The sequence below is a fragment of the Elaeis guineensis genome, chromosome 1, assembly GCF_000442705.2.
Source record: "Elaeis guineensis isolate ETL-2024a chromosome 1, EG11, whole genome shotgun sequence".
Taxonomy (NCBI): Eukaryota; Viridiplantae; Streptophyta; class Magnoliopsida; order Arecales; family Arecaceae; genus Elaeis; species Elaeis guineensis.
In genome coordinates, this window is record NC_025993.2 from 167,114,921 (window position 1) to 167,141,105 (window position 26,185).

Below are 26,185 nucleotides of genomic sequence, written 5' to 3' on the forward strand. Positions count from 1 at the left end.
GCTGTTCCTAAAATTTGAATTCTTTAGGTTCTTGTGTTTCTTAGTTGTACTTGTTGATCCATTTTTTTTTTTTTAATGTAGTTGAGTTAGCGAAAGCCCAACTCAAGTTGTATTAATTTATGTGTAAATTTACAATGTTGTGAATGATTTGAGGGGTAAGCTCATATGCGGGTTTCGTACAGGTAAGAATGGGTACCCTGATTAGCTTCGCTTACAGCATGGCAGGTCAACAAAATAGGTTTTCAGCAACAAAACAGGTTTTCAGAAGTACAGGTTTTCAGCAAATGGAACAGGTTTTCACCATTTTTCAGTAACCAGGATTTCAGCCTGCGGGGCATTCAATTTTCAGAGATCTATGCTCTTTTGCTGATATTGTTGGCAGCAAGATTACCAAATATCTTTTTTGGGGGTGTTTGGTTCGTAACCGAAATCAAAATGGAAATAAAAATCGGAATAGCTTGGAATCAGAATCGGAATGATCAAATCCTCCGAAACGTTTGGTTCATGTTCGAAATCGGAATTGGAATGAAAATTTGAATTCATAAAGGAAAGTGGAGATGGAGTTCTATATAGATTGAGCCATTTCTATTCCATCCTGGAATTCGAATCGGAATGGAACTCCTCCCAACCAAATGGTTGGAATGGGAGTCATCTATTCCGATTCCAATTCCAGACCCCCACTCCCCCCAACCAAATACCCCCTTAATGGATTGTGCTACTTTCGTTATGAATTCAACTTCGATATGTCGGTGGTGTTTTGTCCATGATAAAAATAGTTTTGCAGTTGCTGACCATCGGATGCAGGAGAAAAGCATGAAGTCAAAGCAACACTCATTTCTTCTCTTCCACATAGACCATAGTCCCGCTGCCAACAAAATATCCAAGTCTTTCTGTAATTTTTTTTTCCCGCAGTCTTGTAGCCCCCATGCGTTCCATAGCTCCCCTGAAGAATTTGGTAGATTGTCTGGATAAAAGTCTTCGAGGAGCACGTGCCGCATTGTCCTTGAACATGTGCATTGAATGAGTAAATGACCAGCTGCTTCATGGGTGTCACCGCATAAGAGGCATCTGTTTTTTCCTTGCCAACCTCGCTTGACAAGATTACTTTTGGTTAAAACTTTATCCTGATAAACAAAGTAAATGAAAATTTTGATCCTCTCAAGAAGCTTGATTTTCCAAGATACTGTGCTAATAAATGGTCTGACTCCTCCATTCCAGTAAAAATCTGTAGCAGGGTTCTAGTCGAGGATTTCTTCACTGAGAACCACTTCCATGCGAATGCTTAGGGAATTTCTTCATTGAGCTATCGATCGTTATCTTTGTTTCTATGCATTACATTTAGTGAAACATCGATGAAAGCCACACATCCTTTTTTAGTAAGAAAATAAAAAACTTTCAGGAACTCAGCACGCCCCAATATCACAGATTTGGTTCCCCATGCAAAATGAGATCTTCTTGACCTCATTTTCAACTAGACAAGTTTTTTTTTTTTTTAACCATCACTCTTTTACTTAAAAAAGATGTGCCTTTTATTGGGATCAAAGTTACGAAGGAGAAGATGATAGCCAAAATGAGGAACATCCATATACCGGTAATTTACTTAATTAGAACCTCAGGTTCTAGATAACAATCAAAATGAATACATGAACTTTTGATGAGATAATCAAAATCCTACCAACCTGTACCAACGTTTCTCATTCCTTTAGTTGTCCCTTATGCCCCTGACAGTGCCAGAGAGCTTCACGGGATGTCCTTGGTTCCTATAGCTGCAGCAGCCACAGCTGCTCTTCTGGTAGGAACATCATCCGCGGCTTGTCGATAATCCATCAGCTAAGCCCTTGGGCTTCCCAGAAGCTGCACCTCAACTTCACCAGCGAGCTCGAACGGCACCAATCTTCTAGCAGACACCAAGGTACAGTAGGCAAAGGGGTCAATTTACTAGCACTTATGGGCCATTTCCAGACCAGTGGAAATGAGAAGATAAGAGAACGTGAAAAAAATTTTAAAAAAAAAAAATCAAGCATTGTAGCAATAATAATAATTATAGCATTGTATCACTAAAGGTAATGATAGTATTGTTAAATTTTATTGCCTCGGTGTGTTAGGGTTTCAAAGCATGGCCACTCAGAACCATGCGACCACAAGAGTGGAACTAATTAACACTTTCCAACTCCAAAACCGATCATTTTGTTTTGGAGATCATAGACTATCTCCTTTTGAATTTGTTAATTGGCGCATAATATGACGTATGTCTTGGGAGTCTTCCTAATAAATGAAAGGTAGTAGTAGAGTTTTTTTTTTTTTTTTTTTTTGTCCTCCACTTTCGTCATTCTCCCAGCATCGATCATCCGTACAGCAACTCTTTCGAACTGTAGTTCGATGGTAAGAAAGGATGACTCGTTAACATCAGCTAGATCATAGCATGTGTCGAAATGATCTATAGAAAATACCTCATATTTTGACATTGCTGATCGATAGATGCAGGAAAAAGGCTCATTTACTTTTCTTGATTGCAGTCTGATTATGAGGGTGCCTTGGTCCATCATCATCTTTTTGGGCAGACTTATCTTCAGCTTCTGGCTTCCCACACCAATCTCGCTCAGATTAATTTGAAAATGGCCTTCATTATCAATCTTTGTGTGTGTGAACTTTATGTCCAATGACAAACTTCCTCGATCATCCAGTATGCGGTAGCCGCTGAATGATGGTGTCGTCCTAGCAATAATTTCTCATTCTACTATTGCCTGCCCATGCCATCGTCCCAGGGCTACCTCATATTGGATGATCGAGAAAGTTCGTCATCCGACATAAAGTTCACACACCTAAAGATTGATAATGAAGGTCATTTTCAAATTAGTCTGAACGAGATTAGTGTGGGAAGCCAGATGCTGAAGATAAGCCCTCCCGAAAAGATGATGATGGACTCAACCATCCTCGTAACCAAACTGCCGTCAAGAAAAGTATATGAACCCTTTGCCCGCATCTATCAATCAGCAATGTCGAAATATAAGATATTTTCTATAAATCGTTTCGACACATGCTATGATTCAACTGATGCTAACGAGTCGTCTTTTCCTACCATCGAACTACAATTCGAAGAAATTGTTGTACAGATGATCGATGCTGGGAGAATGATGAAAGTGGAGGATGAAAAAATAAAAAAGAACCCTACTACTGTCTCTCATTTATTAGGAAGACTCCCAAAGAATATGTCATATTACGTACTAACCAACAAATTCGAAAGGAGATAGTCTATGATCTCCAAAACAAAATGATCGATTTTGGAGGTGAAAAGTGTTAGTTCCACCCTTGTGGTCGCATGGTTCTGAGTGGCCGTGCTTTGAAACCCTAGTATACCGAAGCAATAAAATTTAACAATCCTATCATTACCATTAGTGCTACAAATAACCATTATTGCTGCAATGCTTTCCTTGATTTGTTTTTTTCACATTCTCTTATCTTCTCATTTCCACCGATGAAGGTCTGGAAATGGCCTATAAGTGCTAGTAAATTGACCCCTTTGCCCGCTGTACCTTGGTGTCTGCTAGAAGCTTGGTGCCGTTCGAGCTTGCTGGTGAAGTTGAGGTGCAGCTTCTGGGAAGCCCAAGGGCTTAGCCGATGGCTTATCGACGAGCCACGGATGACGTTCCTACCAGAAAAGCAGCTGTGGCTGCTCCAGCTGCAGGAACCGAGGATATCCCGTGAAGCTCCCTGGCACTGCCGGGGGCAAGGATGCGCTTTAATGTATAGAATAGATAAAGATAAAGATTTTTGTTGGTAATTAGCCGTGTGTTTTGCCAAGCTCTGGAATATAAACGCAACCAGAAACGCTGCGTTTGAGTGATATTGTCAGGATGATGCCCACCAAAATATAAAAATCCAACAACTCAAAGCTGAGCACCAGCTGACCTCTGTCCACCCGGCTGCAGGGCCCGCGGGGTCTGAAGCATGTCGCCTTTCTGAAAATCGCACCGGTTCAGAAAAGGAGACCGACCTTCTTAAGCTCCAAACATTTTAACAAAAGGTCTAAAGCATGTCAAAGATCAGAAACATCTGAAGAAAGGTTGAGCAAGTAAATTCCCATGCACGGCCAGGGGGGTGACACTGTTGTCGGGCGGAGTTATTTCCTTGACAATGGCCTGCAATTGTCTGCCTTCTAGCATCATCCAGTACTACAAATACAGAAGTGTTGACGTGACATGCATTCATGTAATCGAGACAAGCAGTGTAATTTTAAGATCAAAGCCATACTGGAAACGTAGAGATCGAACTCTTGATAGATTCTTTCTCAGTAGCTGTATGTCGTTGGGTCCAATCAGAACACACACGTTAGAGTAGGACCCGGCTCCCGGACGTGGCCGTATGCGGCTTTTAGTAACTAACTAATAATTAATCACTGCATGTGCATCCCGGAGGAGGGTTTCTTTCTTTCTACTACTTAACTACTTTACTGTATATTGACGCGGCCAAACTAGATAGTTTTTCCACAAACACGAGATCTTTAATCAATGCGTCTTGGTAACATGATTCACAAGAGGAAAAGAAAGGTCCATTTATTAGAATGGTGTATTTGAAACCCCAAGACTAGATTTCCAAGAGTTAAAAACCTTCTGCAGTTCCAACCATGGAAAATATCTACAGCTTAGGAATTAGGAGGGCTGTGATCTGTTGGATTTGGACGGACGGTTCAACAGAACATACATGCAGTGATAAATATTAATTTCAATCTACAAAAAATCAAGACCATCAGTGTGAGAACAGAAAGTTCAAACTTGAGAGATGCATATTTGATTTTTAACATTAATACACAAGAGAACATGCTATTACTTTTATTTTATTTTATTTTATTTTTGAGAAGAAAGGAAACCAGGGGAGCTGGTTCCTATTCTAACATGGGTATTCTTATCGGACAAAGTTGCGATCATTTTATTATTATTATTATTATTATTATTATTATTTGGCCTTATTCTGGGCATCCCGGAAATTGAGATAGGCCTTCACGTACAAACGTCATTCGTGGTTTGTACCCAAAAAAAAAATGCCATTCACAGTCAAACTGAGCATGGGTTGAATACGATAAAAAAATTTTATCCGATAAAATTTAATTAGATCGAATAAAATTCAATCCGTTATCGATTGTTTATCATATATAAACTGTTTGAAACTGAAGTGAATGATTTGTAATGGATTTAGATGGGTTGTGTCAGTTTAGACATCAATATTGATCCAATATTAATTTTAAATCCAATATTAACTCACTTGAATTTATTTATTTTTTTTATCAATTTAATATAAAAAAATTTAAATCTTATAAATTTTAAATTTTAAACTTATTATTTTTGAACTTATATCAAACAAAAAAAAAAATTTATCTCAAAGCAACTATATTTAAACGCTTCCACTTTAGAATTATCTCAAATTATTATATTTTCATCAATAATTTAATATTAATATTTTTATAAATTCAAATAGATAATATGATATTTTTTAGAATGAAGTATTGAAATTTAAATAACATAGTCCCAAAATAAAAGTGAGTTTGTAAAATACTACATCAATTGGATTCAATTTTATGTAGATTAAAAATGTAAGGATCGAATGCGACCATAAATAATCAATTTTTTACAAATTTCAATCTAATTTCATTCAATTTATATCTTTTAATTGATCCGAAACTAATGTTTATTAGATCGGATTGGATGAATTTCTTCAAGTTTTCATTATTTGCTCAGCCCTAGTTCATGGTGCGAGACCGCTTGAACATCCGCGTGCTTTAGTTGTTGGTAATAAATGGTGGAATATATAAAGTAACAAACACAGAACCATTCACGGGTTTGTTTGCGTTCCTCTCGAAATGGAGCGTACAAAGAGACAGATGTTCATCGGCGCCAAGAAATATCTGGAAAATATCTTAACATTCAACCATTTATTCTTGCACTGTAATTATCGTATGGATTTGTATATCAAAAGTTTCTAGTTTAAAGTCATTGTAAGACTTCATTCACATGCACCCTTTTTAGAAGGTCAAGATGCGCTGCTTGTTACAAACGTCTAACAGAAAAGGAGGGACAGAGATCAACCCCACCCCATGTGCTCTTCTATGCATCTCGAGACGTTTAACCACAGGTCAGGCCGTACTGCATAGGCCTCTTACACGGGCCACGGCCGTGTCCTAACTAACAAGGTTCGTTTACCAAAATTAGTAACAAAATGCTTTGGATTCTGCAGGTTGCCGGTGCTTGATTACTTTCTATAAAGCTCGTCTTACCGACACAAGCAAGCTAGAACACTTCAGTGAGTCAATGACCCTAAGAAAACATATATTTTTCTTCTATTTTGAGAGCACAAATAAATCTCTTTTATCGAAAATGTTTTAATAATTTCTCAAAACATAAAACCTGCATCGATAGAATCACTTTTGGAACTATTTGTTTCGTCGTGCACTGCTATATTCTAGCGATGCATCATTTTCCTGCGACCTGCAAGGAAAGAATCATTCAGACCACCAAAGCAAGATAAGTTGATTGCAAAAAGCTGAGGTTCCACTTCGGCAGTTCGCTTTTTGATGTGTTTGCCGACGGACACAAGGAATAAACCATCTGCGACTTAAAAAACCGAAAAGATAAACCAACCATCCACACCGTGGTTAAAGAAAAGCCCCTGTTGACCAGAAGAGCCAAGCAAGAGTAGATCAGACGAATGTTCAATTCACCCTCTTATATAAGAGATTTTCAATTAGTGAGTAATATCCAAATATTTATTTTCTCATCAAGCGTTGTTATTTTAAAGGTATCAGCAGGATACTTTCTACTCCAAGTTGCTACAGAAATTCTAATAATAATTAGCCAAGTTAACATGTTCTCTGCTGTATGACTGGTCTTGCTTGACATCATGATGATGCAACTCCATCTGGCTGCCCCCTTGCTCGGCCCAGGGCACCACCCCAACCATATAAATGAAAACTTAAGTAATAATTAACAGAAGCCTGTTTCCGACCTTGCAGAACCACAGCCATAACCTTGACTAGAAGGCACAATTGCATTTACATATGATGGAAAGAAATAAAAGATGAATAAAGAAGCACAATTGAATGTAAAAAATGTTGCCCATCTCCATGTGCACATGCATACACGCGAGCACATGCACAACACACGCACGCACGCACGCGCACAGAGAGAGAGAGAGAGATGACCAAATTATATTTGGCACTTTGATTAAGCTTGGGTACAGCAACAGCTTCTTTTACATTGGTTGCATTCTGTATGTTGTATGAATTTTTGCCACTTGCAGGTCACTTCCCCTGCAAACAGCTTGCTGCTGAGTTGAATCATTCTGGAAGAAACTTGTGCACTATCACAGACAGCCCAACCTGATTCCATCCAACCAAAATTGATAAACCCCCGGTAGGTCTCTGGCTCTCAACCAGGCAACCTTTCTATTCTGTCAGTGCTGTCAGTTGAAGAATTTAAACATATGTACACAGGCAGCAACAGCAATAAAACTGAAATCTTCTCCTTTTTCCTGGTTCACCATGAGTATCATGACTCATGAGGCAGAGTGGAAGACAATACATATTATCAAAGGCTGCCACCACACAAGCCCTGCAGGAATGAAAATTTGGTTCCAGTAAATTAACCACATCATTAAGATCCTGCTTCAATATCTTTTCTCTTCTTCCCTAGCTTGCTTGTCATCTTCAAACCATCCATTGGGTCTGGACCAGGAAGCAGGTCCTTGGTATAGATGACAGAGTCATCAAGAGTGTATATTCGGAGAGCAAGGGATGAAATTGTTGGTGTCTTCGCTGCAGCTGTGAGGGAGGACCAGAACCACCAACTGTTTTTCAGGTACTCTGTCTTGATCATGCCCTCAAACAAGATTGTTGCTTGAACCATCTACATGTAATACAGTAAGAACACAGTCAGACCAAGTTTCTGGGTGGTGATCTCATTTCATAACAACTTACTCCTACTTGACCACTTTGCAACCCTTTAGCTAATATTGGTCAAGAAAAAAATCAGAAAATTCTGAGTGCCAAAAAGTTACAGCTTACTTTATGAAAAATCTTCATGTAATAAGCTCCTGAGCTTACTACTTTGGATAAGATTAGCCTTATCTATGCCAAGAAAAGATATTATTATTCTATCGAAACCACTCAGGTATAGGATCTCTGGACTACATTAGCTAAATGAGCTGTTTTGTGCCAAACCTGATGAAACCAAGCTAAGCAGGGAAAATTTTTTCCGGCGTTAAAACATTCCATCACCTAATGACTTTATTCTAAATTTTCTTCTTTTTTTTTCCTTCTTACAGACACTAGCAATCCCTGCAATGCATGTTTAAAAAAGAACTAATAAAAATAAAAAGGACTACAAGTTATTAAATTATATTAAATTATAAATAAATATACATAAAAACTATAACAGTAATAAATAAAAAATTAGGGCACATGAAATACACACCTTCCGGAAAAAATTGAAACTAAAATAAAGATAATATTTCAAGTGCTTGAATTTATTAAAAAATAAATAAAAAAATAGATGAATTGAATGCACGAGAGGTTAGAATGGTACAGGTGGAGAGTGGACAGGCAGGGGGTTGGTACATATATACATATGCATATATGCATGCATGTGTGAGTGCGTGCATGCATACCGTTTTTCCGCAACATGTAAAGGAGGTGGGATAGAGAAGGCAAGTGAGAGAGTTTTTTTTGAGACCTACCAATTTAAGTCCCTAATCTGATAAACAGTGTTAAGATAAGGAATTGGAAATTAATTTTGGTTTTTCAAATGCACATGTAAAAAAGAAGTATTTGAGAACTTGTCGTATTTTCCCTAGATGATTCCTAAGGGTATTTTAGTCACAGAATTTGATAGATGGAATCTATCAGAGAATATGTCAAAATTTGAAAATCCCCTTTTTATATATAGTATAGACAAGATAGAACATTATATAGGGAAAACTGTAATTAATGTTCTAAATGACATTCGTCACACAATGAACACAAGTCTATAACATCTTCTTGCTCATGGATGCTTAAAGTTTAATGCTTACCTATAGTTTGAATCTTGAACTGCAGAATGTATCAGTATAGTCATGAACCAGAAATGTTGTGCCAATCAATACCAGTACATACCAACTGTACCATATCGTACAGGTATCGAACTGATATACGGTACAGGTGGCATACCGAGTGCCAGTATGCCCAACCTGTCCACTGACAAACGTATCGCCATAGTAATAGATGGGTACCGGTATGGGGTTCAATACCAAGAATGCATACCTTGATCATGAGTTACATCAATGACATTTTGCTTATATCAGTTCTACGCAAAAATACAGGCAGCAATCCTGATTGGCATGGAAGCTTTATAGTGAATGTTTTTTCTTCTAAGGAAAGAAGTTGTGAAGCAAGTTGACAAACTGGCTTTGATAATATCTGGCTTAGGAGCGACCTTGCCGTCACCACCTTAAACAAGTAAAGCTGCTTAACTAGATGCTCATTGATCTTACTGCTGACTGCTAACTATTTCGTGGTGCTTCACCAACTATCTAACTATAAGGTCATGCTTACTCTACAAGTCAAAAACATAACAACGATATGGAGATGATAATTTCCTAAAGAGTATTCATACAACAATGGAAACCCAATTATCATGAACTCCCCATTTAGGTTTTAATTAAAGTATCATGCCTTTCTGCTGCTGAAGTGCAAGAGAAGGGAAAGTCTCTTGCTCGTTTTAACACATTAGAGCAAGGTTTGCCATCTCAATTCTGGATCCCATACCAGTAAAATCCAATTATAGTGTCAGTACGTAGTTCGGTATGGTGTGGTAATGTCGATATAGGATGGTATGGCACACCGGTATGGTATGGTACGCCCCATACCAGATGGTATACGGGGTGGTACAACAAACCATGGAGTAGAGGATAGTGCCTCACAAAATTAGAAATCACATTGCAAAAATTAGAGGACAGGACTTGGCGCATTAGTAGGATTGCTTTACTGTGACTTAGGTATCGCAAGCTTGAAATACAAAAATAGCCTCTCCATACATGAGGGTAAGAATGTATGCATTTGATTCTTCCCATACCCTGTAGAGGCAAGAATCTCATGCATTGGGATCCCCTTATAAAGATACTCAAGTTAGCAGGTCATGATGAGAAGAAGAGGCAACACATTACATAAATCCAAAATTATATGTATAGTTAGTAATTGATACGTTATAGTTTCAAGCAAGATTCCCTGTCTCAGTAACAGACCCTCTATATCGGTACCATCCTTTTAGAGAGTTGACACACAATATACACCAATATGATAGTGTCAGTACGGTACGATATGATACGCCCCATATCAGATGGTATGACAAACACTAGTTTCAAGAGATCAGGGAGATCAAAAACTTGGCATTCTAAAGGGAGATTAAAATTTATACCCTCTTTTGGAAACTTTTTATATGATCGGGATTTTCCATTTACAAAAGTTCTTGAATTACATAACATTAATATTTAACATAATAACTCCTCTAGGAATGAAGTTGTTTAAAGTGTCTTGCTCAAGATATGCCATCTCGGTACTAAGCCCCGTACCAGTGCCCCTCTGTTACTATATCGGTACGGAGCTGGTTCAACAAACTGAGCGTCGGAATGTTCCTTATACCACGTACTGGTACCAAAACCGATACAATACGGTACACTCCATGCCCGGTCAAGTACGATATGGCAAACCTTGGTCTTGCTATTCAGAGTCATACTCCCCAACTCATATATTAGGATACATCAATGCACATCTCTACCTTGGTTCTCTAACATTATTTCATATCCATATATTTATAAACTAGCTGCTTCATTAGTGACATCTAGGCTTGACCCAAGCCAGCAATTAATCAAGACAGCATTTTTTATGCATCCAACCTTTTGATGTTAATTTACTTCCTGCACTTCATCTAATACAAGTGCGAGAGAAGTGCCAGACAGCAATTTTGTACCTGGTAAACTAAACAGCAATCTGACTGGGAAAAAAAAAAATCAAATCTATATCCAACTACAAACAGCTGCAAAGTAAGATGCCATAGAAAGAGTAACACAAGGGGATAACTTGCCTCAAATATTGACTCTGCAGACTTGACAAATGCACGCCAAGCACATCTTTTCATCGAGTGAGATTTAGAAGGTCTCAGTGCTTCCTCGGGCAGGGCTGCATCCATATCAAGTAAGTTGATCTTGAGCTGCTTTAATATTTGAGAAATTTTCCCCACAAGAGGCCTCAAAGATGACTCAGGAATTGTGCAGCTGCGAGAAACTTCCAGTCCTTGTGTGTTAGTAATGGAGGGTGTGCCTTCTCCATCACCCATATAATCTGATGTGGAGCCCTTTGATTTTACCAACTGGTCATCAGACCCATTGCCAGCACAATTTTGAGCCAGCTTAGCGGCTCGTTCAGTGCCATTTCTTATGTCATCTCGGGATGCATTTGCGCCAGCTTCTTCCCTTAGTGTGGACATCGGCAACCATTCTTCACTTTGGTTCAGCACTAATACAGGATCAAGAAAAAATACAGGTGAAGGGACAAAAGATGGGACCCCATTTGAACCAAGAAGCCCGACATCCTGCACCATCTCCTTATTAGAATTTTTGGTGATGAATTTCTTACTTATCTCATCAAGGTCGTAAGGGCAAACTTTCCTCGGAAATTTAACCAACCCCGAGCAGATGTCTAACTTTTGTTTCTTTGATGTCTCAACAATATCTACACCACTAGAGTGCTCCTTTTCTTTGATGCTCTCAGATCTTGCTCCCTTTCCTTTTAATTGATCATCACTTTCTTTGCTTTCATCCGAAGCTGGATTGCTTGGAGTGCACTTTCCATCACTATGCCCTTCAAGTTCAGTTACAGCGCAAAAAGTCTGGTGACACGAAAGACAGTGGTGTCGAGAAGACCATACAGGTTCTAAGCACTCACATCTATACATTCTCTCCTCATGACTTATCTTTGCCTTCCTCCCCCGTTTTTTGGGGATTTCACTTACTTCTGGCTCTAAGAAAGGACCATACCTGCTCTCAAGAATCATTGCAGCCTTCATACTTAAACAGTGTGGAGCTGCAGAATTTTCACAGACGGATGACTTTGATATTTGTTGAAAATCATCAGGTGCATGGTTCATGTCCTGGTACATAAGAAGTCTTAGCCACTGCAAGATGCATTCCTTCAATTCTCTTTCTCTAGGATCAGTATCCCTCAACCAACAAACAAGTTCTTGAATTTCATGATCAGATTCAAACAAATCCCAGCATTTATGCAGATCAGAATCAGAAGGGCTACAAGAATGAGGCCCACTTGGATACATATCGCTTCTTTCATGTGGCGCTGGCATGCTTCCATCAGCCACAAGCAATGGATGTTTACCAGGCCTACCTACAACCCAGTACAATCGGCCAGATGAATCCCTACCCAGATATTCTCTTCTTACAGAAGTCATCATAAGTTGTGACTCCAAACTGGCGATTGAATCCTGCAGATGTGAAATTTCATTTTTTAAAGAGTCCATCTCAAGGTTAATGCCTTCAGGCTCAGTTACATTGGCATCAATATTGTCATGACTTCGTTGGAGTGTTCTATCTTGATTGGAAGCAGACAGTTCTCCAGCTAAGGTATTGACTACAGAACCCATCGGCACTGAACGAGTACTCTCTTCAATATCAGTTTTCCCACCATCAGAAAATAGATGAGGTCCATGAGTAATATCTGCTTTGGATGGCACAAGGGTATTCCTTTCAACACTTACAATGTTCGTCACCACTTCTCTCCCAGCTTCATCACTTTCTCTTTGTGAGGAAAATACTAATGATTTTTCATCTTGTCCATTGAATTGATCTCCTTTACTGACATCCATACTAGAACATGAATTTCCAGGAACCGATGTTGTATTCAAAGCAGGGCCATCACTGATAAGCTTTTGGGGTTTCTTAGCATGGGCATTTGTATCCATTATGCTCCTCAGAAAGTGGTCTGTATTCTTGCTGACAGCTCCCTGTCCATTCTCCTCAAGGCAGTCCTCCATGGTTATAGATGCCCCCTTCGGAGGATTTGCTGAACCTGTTGCATTATAGTTCATTTTGTTGCTGAAATTTTGTTGCTGCCCCATCAGGCTACCATGGCTAGCATGCATAGCAGTTGTATCCTCTTCTACTGGAACATCACCAATTCCACTAAATTTGCTTGTACTTTCCTTTACAGCTCTCATTGCCAGCAATTCTTCTCTGGATTTCAAGTTTCTCAATTCTACACCTAGATTACGCAATTTCTGCTGCAGATCATTTGATTTATCAGCACACTGTTCTAGGTGTTCTCGAATAAGTGCAGTGTTTAGCACTTCATCACATAGAAATTTCAGCAAAAATATCCTCTGCAATCAACAGATTTTAGCAGAAAATATCAGAATAATATAGATGGCAAGTAAATTTTCTGTCATAGGAAAGCCAAGCAAGCAAAGTGCTTGGGATAACATTTCAATAATCACATTCACAATATAATAAGAGACCACATACTAAAAAATAAAACCGGTACAACTTAAGATTTCATATAATTTATTAGCTTAGATTCAAGATAGAATTCTAGAAAGTCACAAAAAGCATCCACAAACTTGTTATAATGCAAGCAGAAATTCCCCATGCATGCGAATTCAAGGGCATACATGCATAAATGTACTTCTCTGTTTCCTTCATCAAGTCCAAATTACTACCAAAAGAACACAAGGACATTGATAAAATTAAACCTGGAATGGTCTACTCTGTAAATTGATAATTACTAAATGGGTTGGACCACCAGCTTACAAGAAATACAAACACCATTCCATAAAATTTTAAAGAAACAACGGATCATATACAAAACTATAGCACAAGAGACAGAATGGAGAGAATGATATTGTTTGGCATGCAAAATAAGGACTGAAACTATCTTAGTTTGTTAGCCTCCTTGCCATTTTTAAATATCACATTCCAATATGAAGATGGAACGGGCCCATGCATCAGAGGTTTCACGGGTTTCATGAGTGGGGCACAGTAATTTATGAACCAAACAGCACCAAATCATATTTTTACAGGCAGGCCAGACATCCTAGAGTTTATAACCGTTAATCCATATGATGTAACCTGTGTTGTGCAATTCAAACAAGTCAGACTGCATATTTCATACTACATAAGGATTGAACACATATCATACTGTTCCTTACTTTTTCCCTTCTCTAGCCAAATTTAAACAAAGACAGATAGCGTCAATATGTTACATACCTATTACTGGTGGTGGTAATAATAGGACCACAGCTAATCTACAACTTGTCATACTAATATTACAACGAAAAGCATGACGCTGTCAACAGGTGAATTGTTCTTTTATATAACAAGAATAGCACATATCACACAATTTTGTTGCAAGCTACTGTTCTTTCATAATTGAATTGCATGTTCATTGATATCAAGATAACTGAGAGAGAAAATTGATACCATGGTATAAAAAAGAAACATGATCGATGCAATGCTAAAAAAGTGGCCATAGTGGCCAATATGACAGGGGTAATGGCAACTGGCAAGTAAGATGAAACACGAAGCTGTCAAGGCTTCAAGCATGAATAAAGAAGAATGGCACATTAATAGATTTCCACAGAGTTAACTCACCAAAGGCAAGCAAGCAAAGAAGCATTTCAACCATACAGTTCAATGAAAAAAAGGGACTAAACAAATGCAAAAAAATTACTCCTATAAAATTTCAATATGCCCTAACCTGAATTAAGTATACTAGAGGATTACCTGAAAATGTCAGGTCCTCATGTTGGAAAATGAATGTTGTGCCACACAACAGGGTTATTTGTATTGGATGGAACGGACCAAGAAAAAAAAAGGATCATCTAATTGACTGCCCTAAACAACATAATATAGAAATAATTGTGCCCTGAATCCTGTTCTGTCGATCGAAAAGAAAACATATGCTTGGAGAAACACCTTAGAGTTCTGTAGTACCATCATCTCATCACTTATATCTGTTCGTATACAACAAAAGTGAAAGAAAATTCTTCAAATATAAAGACCACTGTTACAGATTTTACATCCATTATATGCCATTTGTTTATGTTTGACAAAGCTGCAGCCATGGCCTGGAAAGACTCTGCCACAAACTGCACAGTTCTGGAAATAAACATTTCTGCAGCATGTCTCACCTGCATCACAAATAGGGACTATGGCCTGAAACTGCGACCAATGGACTGTGAAGGCAAACATTTTCTTTTTGGGGAGTATTTCAACTGTATGGTATCAGTAGAAATATATTTAGCAATCAGCAGGAATCTAAATATAGCAAAATCCAAGAATACCTTATCAGCAGGGATCTAAATATATATGCAAAATCCAAGAATACCTTATCAACAGGGATCTAAATATAGCAATCAGTAAGAATATATTTAGCAATCAGCAGGAATCTAAATATAGGCTGTATTTTTATAGGTTGTATTACTATCTTCGGGGCTGTAGAATATTATTGATTATCCTGTTTTGTATAGTTGTTGGTATAGACTGTATTAATATATTTTTCTCTATTGAAGATCTATATAAGGAAGCTCTCTGATCCCAAGGAGGACAGGGCAAATTTGGCATTCCAAACCATCTCTCTATTCTTGTTCTTGTGTTTTTGTCATGGTATCAGAGCCAAGGGCTTCTGAAACTGCCGCCCTCATCTAGAGGGCTTTCTGGAGTCCGCTGCCCTCATTCAAGGATTCTTCTGCAGCATCTTGAGATCGTGGGAATCTAAGGTCTGGTATTTTTTTCTGAGAAACTTCTGTCAGGTTTGTTGACTATTTCTGTTTTGATCTCTCTAGCTTTCGAAATCTCTGTTCCTAATGGATACCAACACCAAAACTGCTGCAATTCCTGTATGCTTTAATGGAAAAAACTATTTTTTGTGCGAGTTTCATTTAAGATGTTTCATTATGGGTCAAGAACTTTGAGGTTTTGTTGATGGAAGTGAAGGCCAACCTAGGGAAGATAAAGGAAATGAAAAAGAAGTAAAACAATGGCAGAAAAACAATGCAAAAGTGATGAGTTGGATTGTGAGTTCTGTTGAACCTCAAATTGGAATAAATCTATGGGCCCACACCACTGCTGCAAGCATGTGGAGTTTTTTGAAGAAGTTATATCACCAAGACAATGATTCTAGGAAATACAATATTGTAATTGAGATTGGTGAATATACTCAAGGAACAAAGACTATTCAGGAATACTATTCTGGTTTTATGAACTTGTGGTTGGAATACAACTCTATCATATATGAAACTGTTCCTACGGAAGCTTTGGTGACGATTCAAACTTTGCAAGCCAAAAATATGAGAGATCATTTCCTCATGAAGTTAAGATCTAATTCTGAGACTGTTAGAAGGACTTTGATGAATCGAAAACCTGTACCTGATCTAGATGAGTGCTTTCAGGAGGTTCTTCGTGAAGAACAACGGCTTCTCTCACAAGGAACTGCCAATAATTCTAAGACTGTAAATAATTCAAATCTTGCTTTTCTTTTTAGGGAGCAACCTAGAACTAAAGATACCCAGCAGTTAACAATGCTATTCATACCAGAAATATGGACATATTGCTCGAGATTGTAAGGAAAAATTCTGCAGGTATTGTAGGAAGGGAGGCCACATCTTGACTGAATGCAGGCGGAGACCTCAGAACAAAGGAGGAAAGGCATACCACACGGTTGGTTTAGCTGAAGAATCTTCTCCTCTTGCCACACCTGCTGGTAATCACTCAATCACTACTGAATCAATTCAAGCTATGATTCAGTCTGCCTTGTCTGCCATGAGAATTTTAGGTAAAAATACTTCTAAACCCTGGTTGTTAGATTCTGGAACCTCCAATCATATGACATCCTCTTCACAAACCCTTTGTTCAATATCTCCTTACCATGGTCAATCTAAAGTTCACATTGCTGATGGAAAAAATCTGCCTATTATGGTAATGGGTAGAATTCAATCCAAAAACTTTAATGTTTCTGATGTTTTTCTTGTTCCACAATTGCCACTAACCTTCTTTCAGTTGGACAGCTTGTAGACAATCATTGCAATGTAACCTTCTCTCCTTCTGGCTGCATTATTCAGGACCTGAACTCAGGGACAGTGATCGGGAAAAGGAGTAAGCATGGACATCTCTTCACTGTGGATCACATATTCCCGCAACCCTCTGGTTTGTCTGCATCTCATGAAGTTGTGTCCAATAAATGGCTACTTTGGCATCGTAGATTAGGACATCCAAATTCAAATAAATTATTGTTAATGTTCAAGAAATATTTGATTCATAATAAATCTGAAATTCCAAAGCAATGTCCTTGTTTTAGTTGTTGCCAAGGGAAGAGCAAAACTCTTCCATTTTCTTTGAGCAATCGTGTATCGCAATCATCCTTTGAACTTATACATTCTGATGTCTGGGGTTTGGCTCCAATTATATCCTCTTCGGGTTACAAATATTTTGTCACATTCATCGATGACTTTAGTAGGTTCACTTAGATCTACTTCTTGCGTGCAAAATCTGATGTGTTGTCTTGTTTCAAAGCCTTTATGTCGATGGTTGAAACTCATTTTGACAAACGTATACAGACCCTACGATCAGATTCAGGGTAAGAGTATATATCAAATCAATTTCAATTATTTCTTCAAGACAAAGGAATAACCTCTCAACGATCTTGCCCCTATACTCAGCAAAATGGTGTTGCTGAGAGAAAATATAGACACATCCTTAATGTCGCTCGCACTCTGCTTCTTGATGCTGCAATTCCTCCAATGTTTTGGGATGAGGCTGTGAGGACTGCTGTGTTTTTAATCAATCGTCAGATCTCGAAAAAATTAGAGAATGTCAGTCCCTATTTAAAATTTTTTAAAGAACAACCAAATTATAGAAGTCTTCATCCCTTTGGTTGTCTTTGTTTTGTTCACCTTCCTCCACTTGAACGTCATAAAATTTCCGCTCAAGCTGTTCGCTGTGTATTCTTGGGTTATGCAGTGAATCAAAAGGGGTTCCGATGTTATGATCCTCACAGTCAACGCATTCGAGTGTCTCAAAAAATCATATTCTTTGATAAATATTTCTTCTATTCCCACCACCCATCATTATCTCCCCAAGTCTCTTCCTCCATTGTACATTTATTTGACACAACTCATGAGGCAGATTCCTCCAGCAAATTCAAACAAAGGATGGTCTACAAACGAAGGGATACACCCACAGCACCAGGTGCTGGTCAAGCTGAACCTCTTAACCCTGCTGTTGACCCTGATCCTGAACCTGCACCGGTCTCTAGATTTCCTTCACTTCCCAATATTAGGAGATCCACTCGCCCACCTGACCGATATGGCTTTCCATCCACTTCCACAGAAACATCCTTTCTCTACCTTGTCCACAATTCCCATCCCCAATACATACTCTCAGACTGTGAAGCATGAGTGTTGGCAACAGGCTATGGCAGAGGAGTTAGATGCTTTGGTCAAAACCAACACATGGGATCTCATTTCCTGTCCTTCAGGCATCAAGCCCATAGGATGTAAATGGATTTACACTGTCAAAATGAAATCCGATGGATCCTTGGAGCACTACAAGGCTCGATTGGTCGCCTTGGGGAATCATCAAGAATATGGAATTAATTATCAAGATATTTTTGCCCCTGTGGCTAAAATGACAACTGTTCGAACTCTTGTTGCATTGGCTGTATCAAAATCTTGGCCTATATTTCAAATAGACGTCAAAAATGCTTTCTTGAATGGAGATTTATATGAGGAAGCTTTTATGAAACCTCCTCCAGGATTGTCTTTGCCATCACAAGACTTGATTTGTCGATTGAGAAGATCACTCTATGGGCTCAAACAAGCATCACGGGCATGGTTTACTAAGCTGCGACATACCATTCAGAAGGCGGGATTTCAGCAGAGCAAACAAGATTCCTTTTCTTGCAAAGGTCCCCTCATGGTCTTACTCTTATTGTAGTGTATATTGATGATATATTGATCTCAGGTGATGATACTCTTGGAATACAGCACATCAAAGATACGCTGCATCGGTCATTTCAGATGAAAGACCTTGGGTATTTTAATTACTTTTTAGGTGTTGAAGCCCATCGCACCAAAAAAGACATACATTTGACTCAACAGAAATATTTGCATGATCTAATATCTCTTGCTCAGCTTCAAAACAGTCCCACTATTGCCACACCTATGGAAGTAAATCTCAAACTTCGGAGTGATGCTGGCAATCTACTTGATGATCGTACCTATTATCGCAAACTTGTTGGGACCCTCATTTATCTCAATTTTACTCGCCCAGACATTGCCTATGCTATGAATACTGAGAGTCAATTTATGACTGCTCCTAGACATACACATCTTGCTGCTGTTCATCGTATTTTCCGCTACCTCAAGGGTACTCCTAACCGAGGACAGTAGTTTTCTTCTGAGACCTCTCTGTCCTTGTCTGCATATGCTAATGCCGATTGAGGAGTTTGCCCCAACACTAGGAGATCTATTACTGGTTGGTGTGTCTTTTTAGGACAGTGCTTGTTTTCATGGAAATGCAAGAAGCAAGATCGGGTTTCTAGGTCATCCACTTAAGCTGAATATCGTGCAATGTCCTCATGTTGGAAAATGAATGTTATGCCACACAACAGGGTTATTTGTATTGGATGGAACGGACCAAGAAAAAAAAAGGATCATCTAATTGACTGCCCTAAACAACATAATATAGAAATAATTGTGCCCTGAATCCTGTTCTGTCGATCGAAAAGAAAACATATGCTTGGAGAAACACCTTAGAGTTCTGTAGTACCATCATCTCATCACTTATATCTGTTCGTTTACAACAAAAGTGAAAGAAAATTCTTCAAATATAAAGACCACTGTTACAGATTTTACATCCATTATATGCCATTTGTTTATGTTTGACAAAGCTGCAGCCATGGCCTGGAAAGACTCTGCCACAAACTGCACAGTTCTGGGAATAAACATTTCTGCAGCATGTCTCACGTGCATCACAAACAGGGACTATGGCCTGAAACTGCGACCAATGGACTGTGAAGGCAAACATTTTCTTTTGGGGGAGCATTTCAACTGTATGGTTCAATAAAAAAAAAAGGGACTAACCAAGGTGACAAATGCAATAAATTGCTTCTATAAAATTTCAATATGCCCTAACCTGAATTAAGTATAGTACAGCATTAGCTGAAAATGTCAGGTCCTCATGTTGGAAAATGAATGTTATGCCACACAACTAACAGGGTTATTTGTATTGGATGGAACAGACCCAAAAAAAAGAAAAAAAAAATCATCTGACTGCTCTAAACCTTGTAATATAGAAATAATTGTGCCCTGAATCCTGTTCTGCCAATCGAAAAGAAAACATGTTATTGGAGAAACACCTTAGAGTTCTGTAGTACCATCATCTCATCACTTATATCTGTTTGTTTACACAAAAAGTGAAAGAAACTTCTTCGAATATGAAGACCACTGTTACAGATTTTACATCCATCATATGCATTTGTTTATATTTGACATAGCTGCAGCCATGGCCTTGAAACACTCTGGCACAAACTGCACAGTTCTGGAAATAAAAATTTCCACAGCATGTCTCACATGCATCACGAACAGGGACTATAGCCCGAAACTGTGACCAACGGACCATGAAGGCAAACATTTTCTTTTGGGAAAAGCATTACTATCCTGTCGTTTGCACACAAGTTGACTGAAGCTAAACAAATAATATTTTGATAAGCAATCAATTGATCTAGCAGCTACAAGCTCTTTTGCAACAACATCCTCACCCGATTGACAATATACTGGGAATATGAATTTAAAATACATGCAATTACAGGCTGCTTTTGAAGCAATGTAAGGCCACTGCTCAAGGAGCATGTTATAACTTTGCAAGCTCACTTGATAAGATGCACAATTGAAGGCACGGAGAGAGTAAGTGTAACATACTGTCGGGTGATGGGAAGAATAGGTTCGCAGGCATATGTGCCAAAACACCGGGGAGTAAATGAACCGAACTAAGTTGCTTATAATACAAATAGTTGCATATTAGCTTCCCCAATATGAAAAAGCAAGGTACTAATTTTCAAGCTACTTGCAAGGATGCAAAAGTCACATGGTTTTTGACGGATTTACCTAGAGTAATTATGACCACACAGCATGCATCTATTATATCTACCGAATATAAGACTTCAGAAAACGGATCTCTCTTAGAGAGATCAGGAGCAGTAAGTCTAAAATTTATTATTCACTTCACAAAGCGAAATTATACCTTGAATTTGGAGGTCTATAATGGAAAAGCCCATGCAAGAAGTGCACAAGGGTCGAATCACAAGGCCGATCGTATTGGACAGAACCTTAGTAACAGAGTTACTCTCCATTTTGTAGAGAAGATAATTAGCAAAACAGTAAAGCTAAGTCTGGCTTTAATAGGCAACAAAGAATATCAAGTCCCATCATGCTTCAAACCCTTGAACTAAACCTAAAATATGATTCTAAATGACCAGGAATATTTAAAGCCACAATCCATATTCCAAATGATGCTTCTATATTTTACAATGTTGTGTTTTGGACCCATACAAACTTGAATACAACATACAAGGAGCAGAACAAAACCTTAAACTAAACATAAGACAGGATTCTCCATGACCAAGAATATTTAAGGTCACAGTCCATATTCCAAATGTTGCCTCTTTATCAGGAATGTTGTATTTTGGCCCCATAAAAAATTGAATATTACATAAGTTGGAAGCAAATTTTAATCCAATGGGAAACAACTTGTTAGATTTGTGGACTTTGTACTTTTTACTCGCAACATAAAAAAATCAATTATGAAGTTTTTTTCTCTTTTTTGAGGAAAAGTTAGACATGAAGTGTCTAACAAGTTCTCGTTAAGGTGATGAAAAACAAAATACAAAGTCCAAGGCTCTACCGCTAAATACCAGATCTGGGCTCTACATTAAAGCAAAGGACAGAAGTTTCTGTTCCCCTTTTAAAAAAAATGTCAGGAATGCGAGTAATATAGTCAATTTTTGTGGAACCATCTAACTGCAAAGTTCATACGTTCAATTTTTGAAACCATATTCAACAAACAAATGCATAATGTAAGTGATCCCATCAAAATTGTTAGATGCTAGACATTAGTGAACCTAATGACACAGGATCACAGAATAAAAGAAAGCATAGCATAGTCATGCATTGTTTGCAGACCAAAAAGAAAGAGAGGGGGGGGCGTGTGGCGGCGAACCTCTTCTATGCTGAACTCCCAGTATTCTCTTTCTTCTATTGTGATTGCTAGCTGATTTAGAGCATCTTGGAAAGCACGAGATTCCTCTCCCAGATGTCTCCTCGGATGGCGTTTAATAAATTGAGAATGTGTCCGTGAATCTTGCATCTTAGACTGACTGTGAACACAAGATGGACAGTACCAATTCCCTTCTGGAATTCGAGCTAGTGGAGGGTTCAAACAATACATATGATATTCAGAATCACACTTATCACAGAGTAGAACACTGTCATCATCTTTATCGATGCCACAGACTTTGCAGACTCCTTCTTCCCAAGGAGCTTTAGGGAGTTCATTTGCTGTGAGAAGAACATCATGCAGCTCCTTCCATGTTTCAGAGTCAAAATGCTCAGCTCCAGCATGATCTAAAAACTTCTGAGCCAGGTTTAGCACCTGTATCCAGAGAAAAAGTTTTTAGTGAATTACAAAAGCAGTGGTCATGCATGTGGAAATGCACACACTAGACAAACATGTACACACATGAGGAGAAAAAGAAAATAAATAGAAAATTTTCTGCAGAATGATCAAGTATGTGTTGATAATATATTACCTGCATATGATTACGTTCTTATGCATCATTTCTTCCCCCCCTACCAAGGAATTATAGAAGCCAAATACCAGACACAAAAAGGAATTTCAGACTCATGAATCATTAGACACATACATCCACTTAATTTCAATTAGACTTGTCCATGGGCCAAACAGCCTGCCTGGCCCGCTCAAGCCCCAAGCTTTTTGGATGGGCCTGGACCAAAATTTTAAGTCCAGCAGGCAGGGCCAGTCCTGCAAAATAAGCCCATACATTTAATGGGCCAAACTCAGGTTTAGACATTAAAACCCGACCCGAGCCTGGTCCGACCCAATTCATTCATTCATTCATTCAATCAATCAACTAATCTATCTAGCTATCTACCTATCTCTCTATTTGTCAATCTTTATCTGTCTGTATATAAACCTAGGTTAGCTTAGAGCCAGCTCACTTGGCCGGTTCACCTATCACTGCTTATTGGAGATTGGGAAGGAGAATGCTGGTTCTCCTCTCCTCCTCCTCGAGAAGAATCCATCCTCTTCCTCTTCCTCTCTGATCATGCTGGCGGCTGCCCATCTCTTCTTCACTCATCACAATCATGGCAAACACCCTTCTCCTCTTCTTATTCTTCTCCCATTCAACACCTCCCACTTATCCAACCCTAACTCCAGCAGATCAATTGCTGCTGTGATGCCATCATTCATTCACAGCACCAACACCCCTTAATGCGGCAAGGATCTCCTTCCAGACCCCATTTGATGGCAGTTTTTGTAGTTGTTCCCATCATCTAAAGAAGATGGACAAGTGGAATTCCACAACAAGGCCTCCTTCTCTCCCCCTGAACCACATCATGGCCTTCCTCTCCTCCAATCATTGTCAGTAGCTGTCCTTCAATGGTGAGACCCCCTCAACTACAGCCCCATCAATCCCTATCAAATACTTAATTTTTTAACATTTTTTTAAAACTAAAGAAAAGGGTCGAGGAAGCCCAAGGCCCAATTCGAAGCTCGAAGCCCGAGTAAGTGGCGGGCTTAGCCTGAGAAGTAGGCCCAAAGGCCAGATCGAGGCTCAAGCCTAACTAAATCAAGTGACACCTTGGGCTAAACTCAGCCTGGCCCTCCCTTTGAACAGTCTAATTTCAATGTTGAAATCAAAATCTGATCATAATATATGCTTTTAGTTGAAGATTTTGTCATAACATGACAAAGAACAAGATATTGCATTGCCACATAAGCATCACAAGAGAATAAAAATTTAGGTTTGACTTCCTTGATTTAAAGAGGACTAGTCTTGGCGCAATGGTAACGTTGCTCCACTGTGACCTGGTTGTTAGAGCAAAACAAGGAAACAATCTTTCTGCATGCAAGGTAAGGCTGCATTACCAGGCCCCACAGTAGCTGGACTGGGCTGACCTTTTTCTTCACACTTCCATAAACTGATAATCCACACACTCCAACCTTATCTTTGTTCATCATACTCTATTATCTACCTGATTGTGTAACAATTATAGAAAACTACCATAGACTTCATTAGCAGGTAATTTGGCGAGTGCAAATCTAAGATAAGAAATTATGAAGTCAGGAGATTACATACAGACCTCCTCCTCATACAATGACTCAAAATTCTGTGATAATGTTTTAGCTAATTGCATCAAATCAGGTCGATCCCCATATGCTGTGCATATATTATGCCAAACCTGCCATCAAAAGCAAGATTTAGTAGCGTCATAAGGTTGAACACTTGTATTTTGACTTAAATATGCCATTATTTACATGGATACATGAAAGTGTACATACATGCATATACATGTGTATGTATATGTCCAGGTGTATATTGTAGACCATCTTGAAAAAAACAGTTCTACAAACCAATAATGCCTTAATATTAAAACATGTAGGTTACATGGTTTTGAAAATAAACACACAAATATACATCAACCGTAAGTAAATATACCCAAAACATATAAAATGCAGTTATAGTAATTAATAATAATCACGCCTATAGACTAACTTTGAAGAATGTGAAAGATCATTTTACTAGGACTGCATGTCCAGTTGAATATTACAAATATAACCAGCTAACAAAACAGAATGAACAAACAAATGAATACATGAACACAGCAACAATAAAATGTGTATATATTGTACACCATGATAGGCACTACACTTCCCAAAGAATAAAATCCTAAAGTTCAAATTATGTAGCATCCCAAACCTTCTCTGTTGTTTTGGCTACCTCTAGTTATTGAATTACTAAGATATGTTTATGATGAAACATACCTAAGAAGCAATAAGAACATGGACGTACGACATAGGTACCCTTAAATCCCATCCACAAAATAAAGTTCTAGTTGAGCTTCGAGAATATATCAGCACATAAATATCTTGGAGAATGGATATAAATTGGGTGGCTCAAATTTCATATGCACATGCATATCCACACTGTTAGAAGCAAGGAATCCAAAGAAAGTTTTAAATAGAGAAAAGGGAAGAAAACAAGAAGTTGGTATGGAAATTGAGGTGGTTTGTGATATATACCTTGGACTAGAGGAGGGATCCATTTAGAAGAGGGACAAATAGCAATAGAAGGGACAGAGGCAAAGGATAGGCCTAATTGAACTTTATGAAGGTGGTCCAGAAAGTTAAAAAAGGGATAATCCAAGTCCCAAACCAGATTTTGATGGCAGACAAGGATCCTAAGGCCGGGGCCTTGAATAATTGCAAGATAACAGTGAATTGGATGGCCTTCTAGTCATTTAAGTTTGGACCCAGGTTAAACTGCAAGAGATATCAAAATTTTGTTTGATTTGCAACAAGTTATTTTGTTCTGGAGGCCTTTTGCGTCCTAGAGTTTTTCCCTAAAACTGATGTTAAAAGCAATCAGCCAAGAAATTGTTCGTAGAGAATGTAACAGCCACAGACCTTACTCAAAAAGGCTATCCAAAAAATATTATTAGGACTCCTTGGTCCTATATAAGTATCTAAGATCTCCCTAGTGCAATATTAATGTGGAACCAAACACATGCCTACACAAGCTCTTGAATACTTTCCTCGTTTAAGTCCTGGCATCCTCGTCAAGCTAACGATCCAAATCTAATGATAAACACCTCGATTGGCTTGTGGTCAGGCCCAAAAGAGCCCGTGTTGCAATGTGTTGAGTCCCACATCCACCATGCACTTGGGAGATCTTGAGTGCTAACATAAGACAAGGAGTCCAAAAAAATACTTTTTGGTTAGCCCTTTTAGGTAAGGTCTAGGGTTGTTATGAATGATATCAAAGCTAACTTGGCCGACAACCCATCCGGACCAAGGGATACTA

The 26,185-nt window shown here is 38.6% G+C and overlaps 1 protein-coding gene across 1 annotated transcript in view; it reads right to left on the reverse strand.

Annotated features, from left to right (window-relative positions):
- Positions 1–6,952: 6,952 nt before the first annotated feature.
- The window catches only part of LOC105060269 (methyl-CpG-binding domain-containing protein 9), a 33,461-nt gene continuing 14,228 nt past the window's right edge, over positions 6,953–26,185 (reverse strand). The window contains exons 7-10 of the mRNA XM_019845715.3: positions 24,465–24,563; positions 22,300–22,731; positions 11,106–13,409; positions 6,953–7,895 (exon numbers count right to left, since the gene is read on the reverse strand). Coding sequence (XP_019701274.1) covers positions 7,644–7,895; positions 11,106–13,409; positions 22,300–22,731; positions 24,465–24,563 — 3,087 coding nt within the window. The 3' untranslated portion in view covers positions 6,953–7,643. The remainder of the gene's footprint in view (positions 7,896–11,105; positions 13,410–22,299; positions 22,732–24,464; positions 24,564–26,185) is intronic.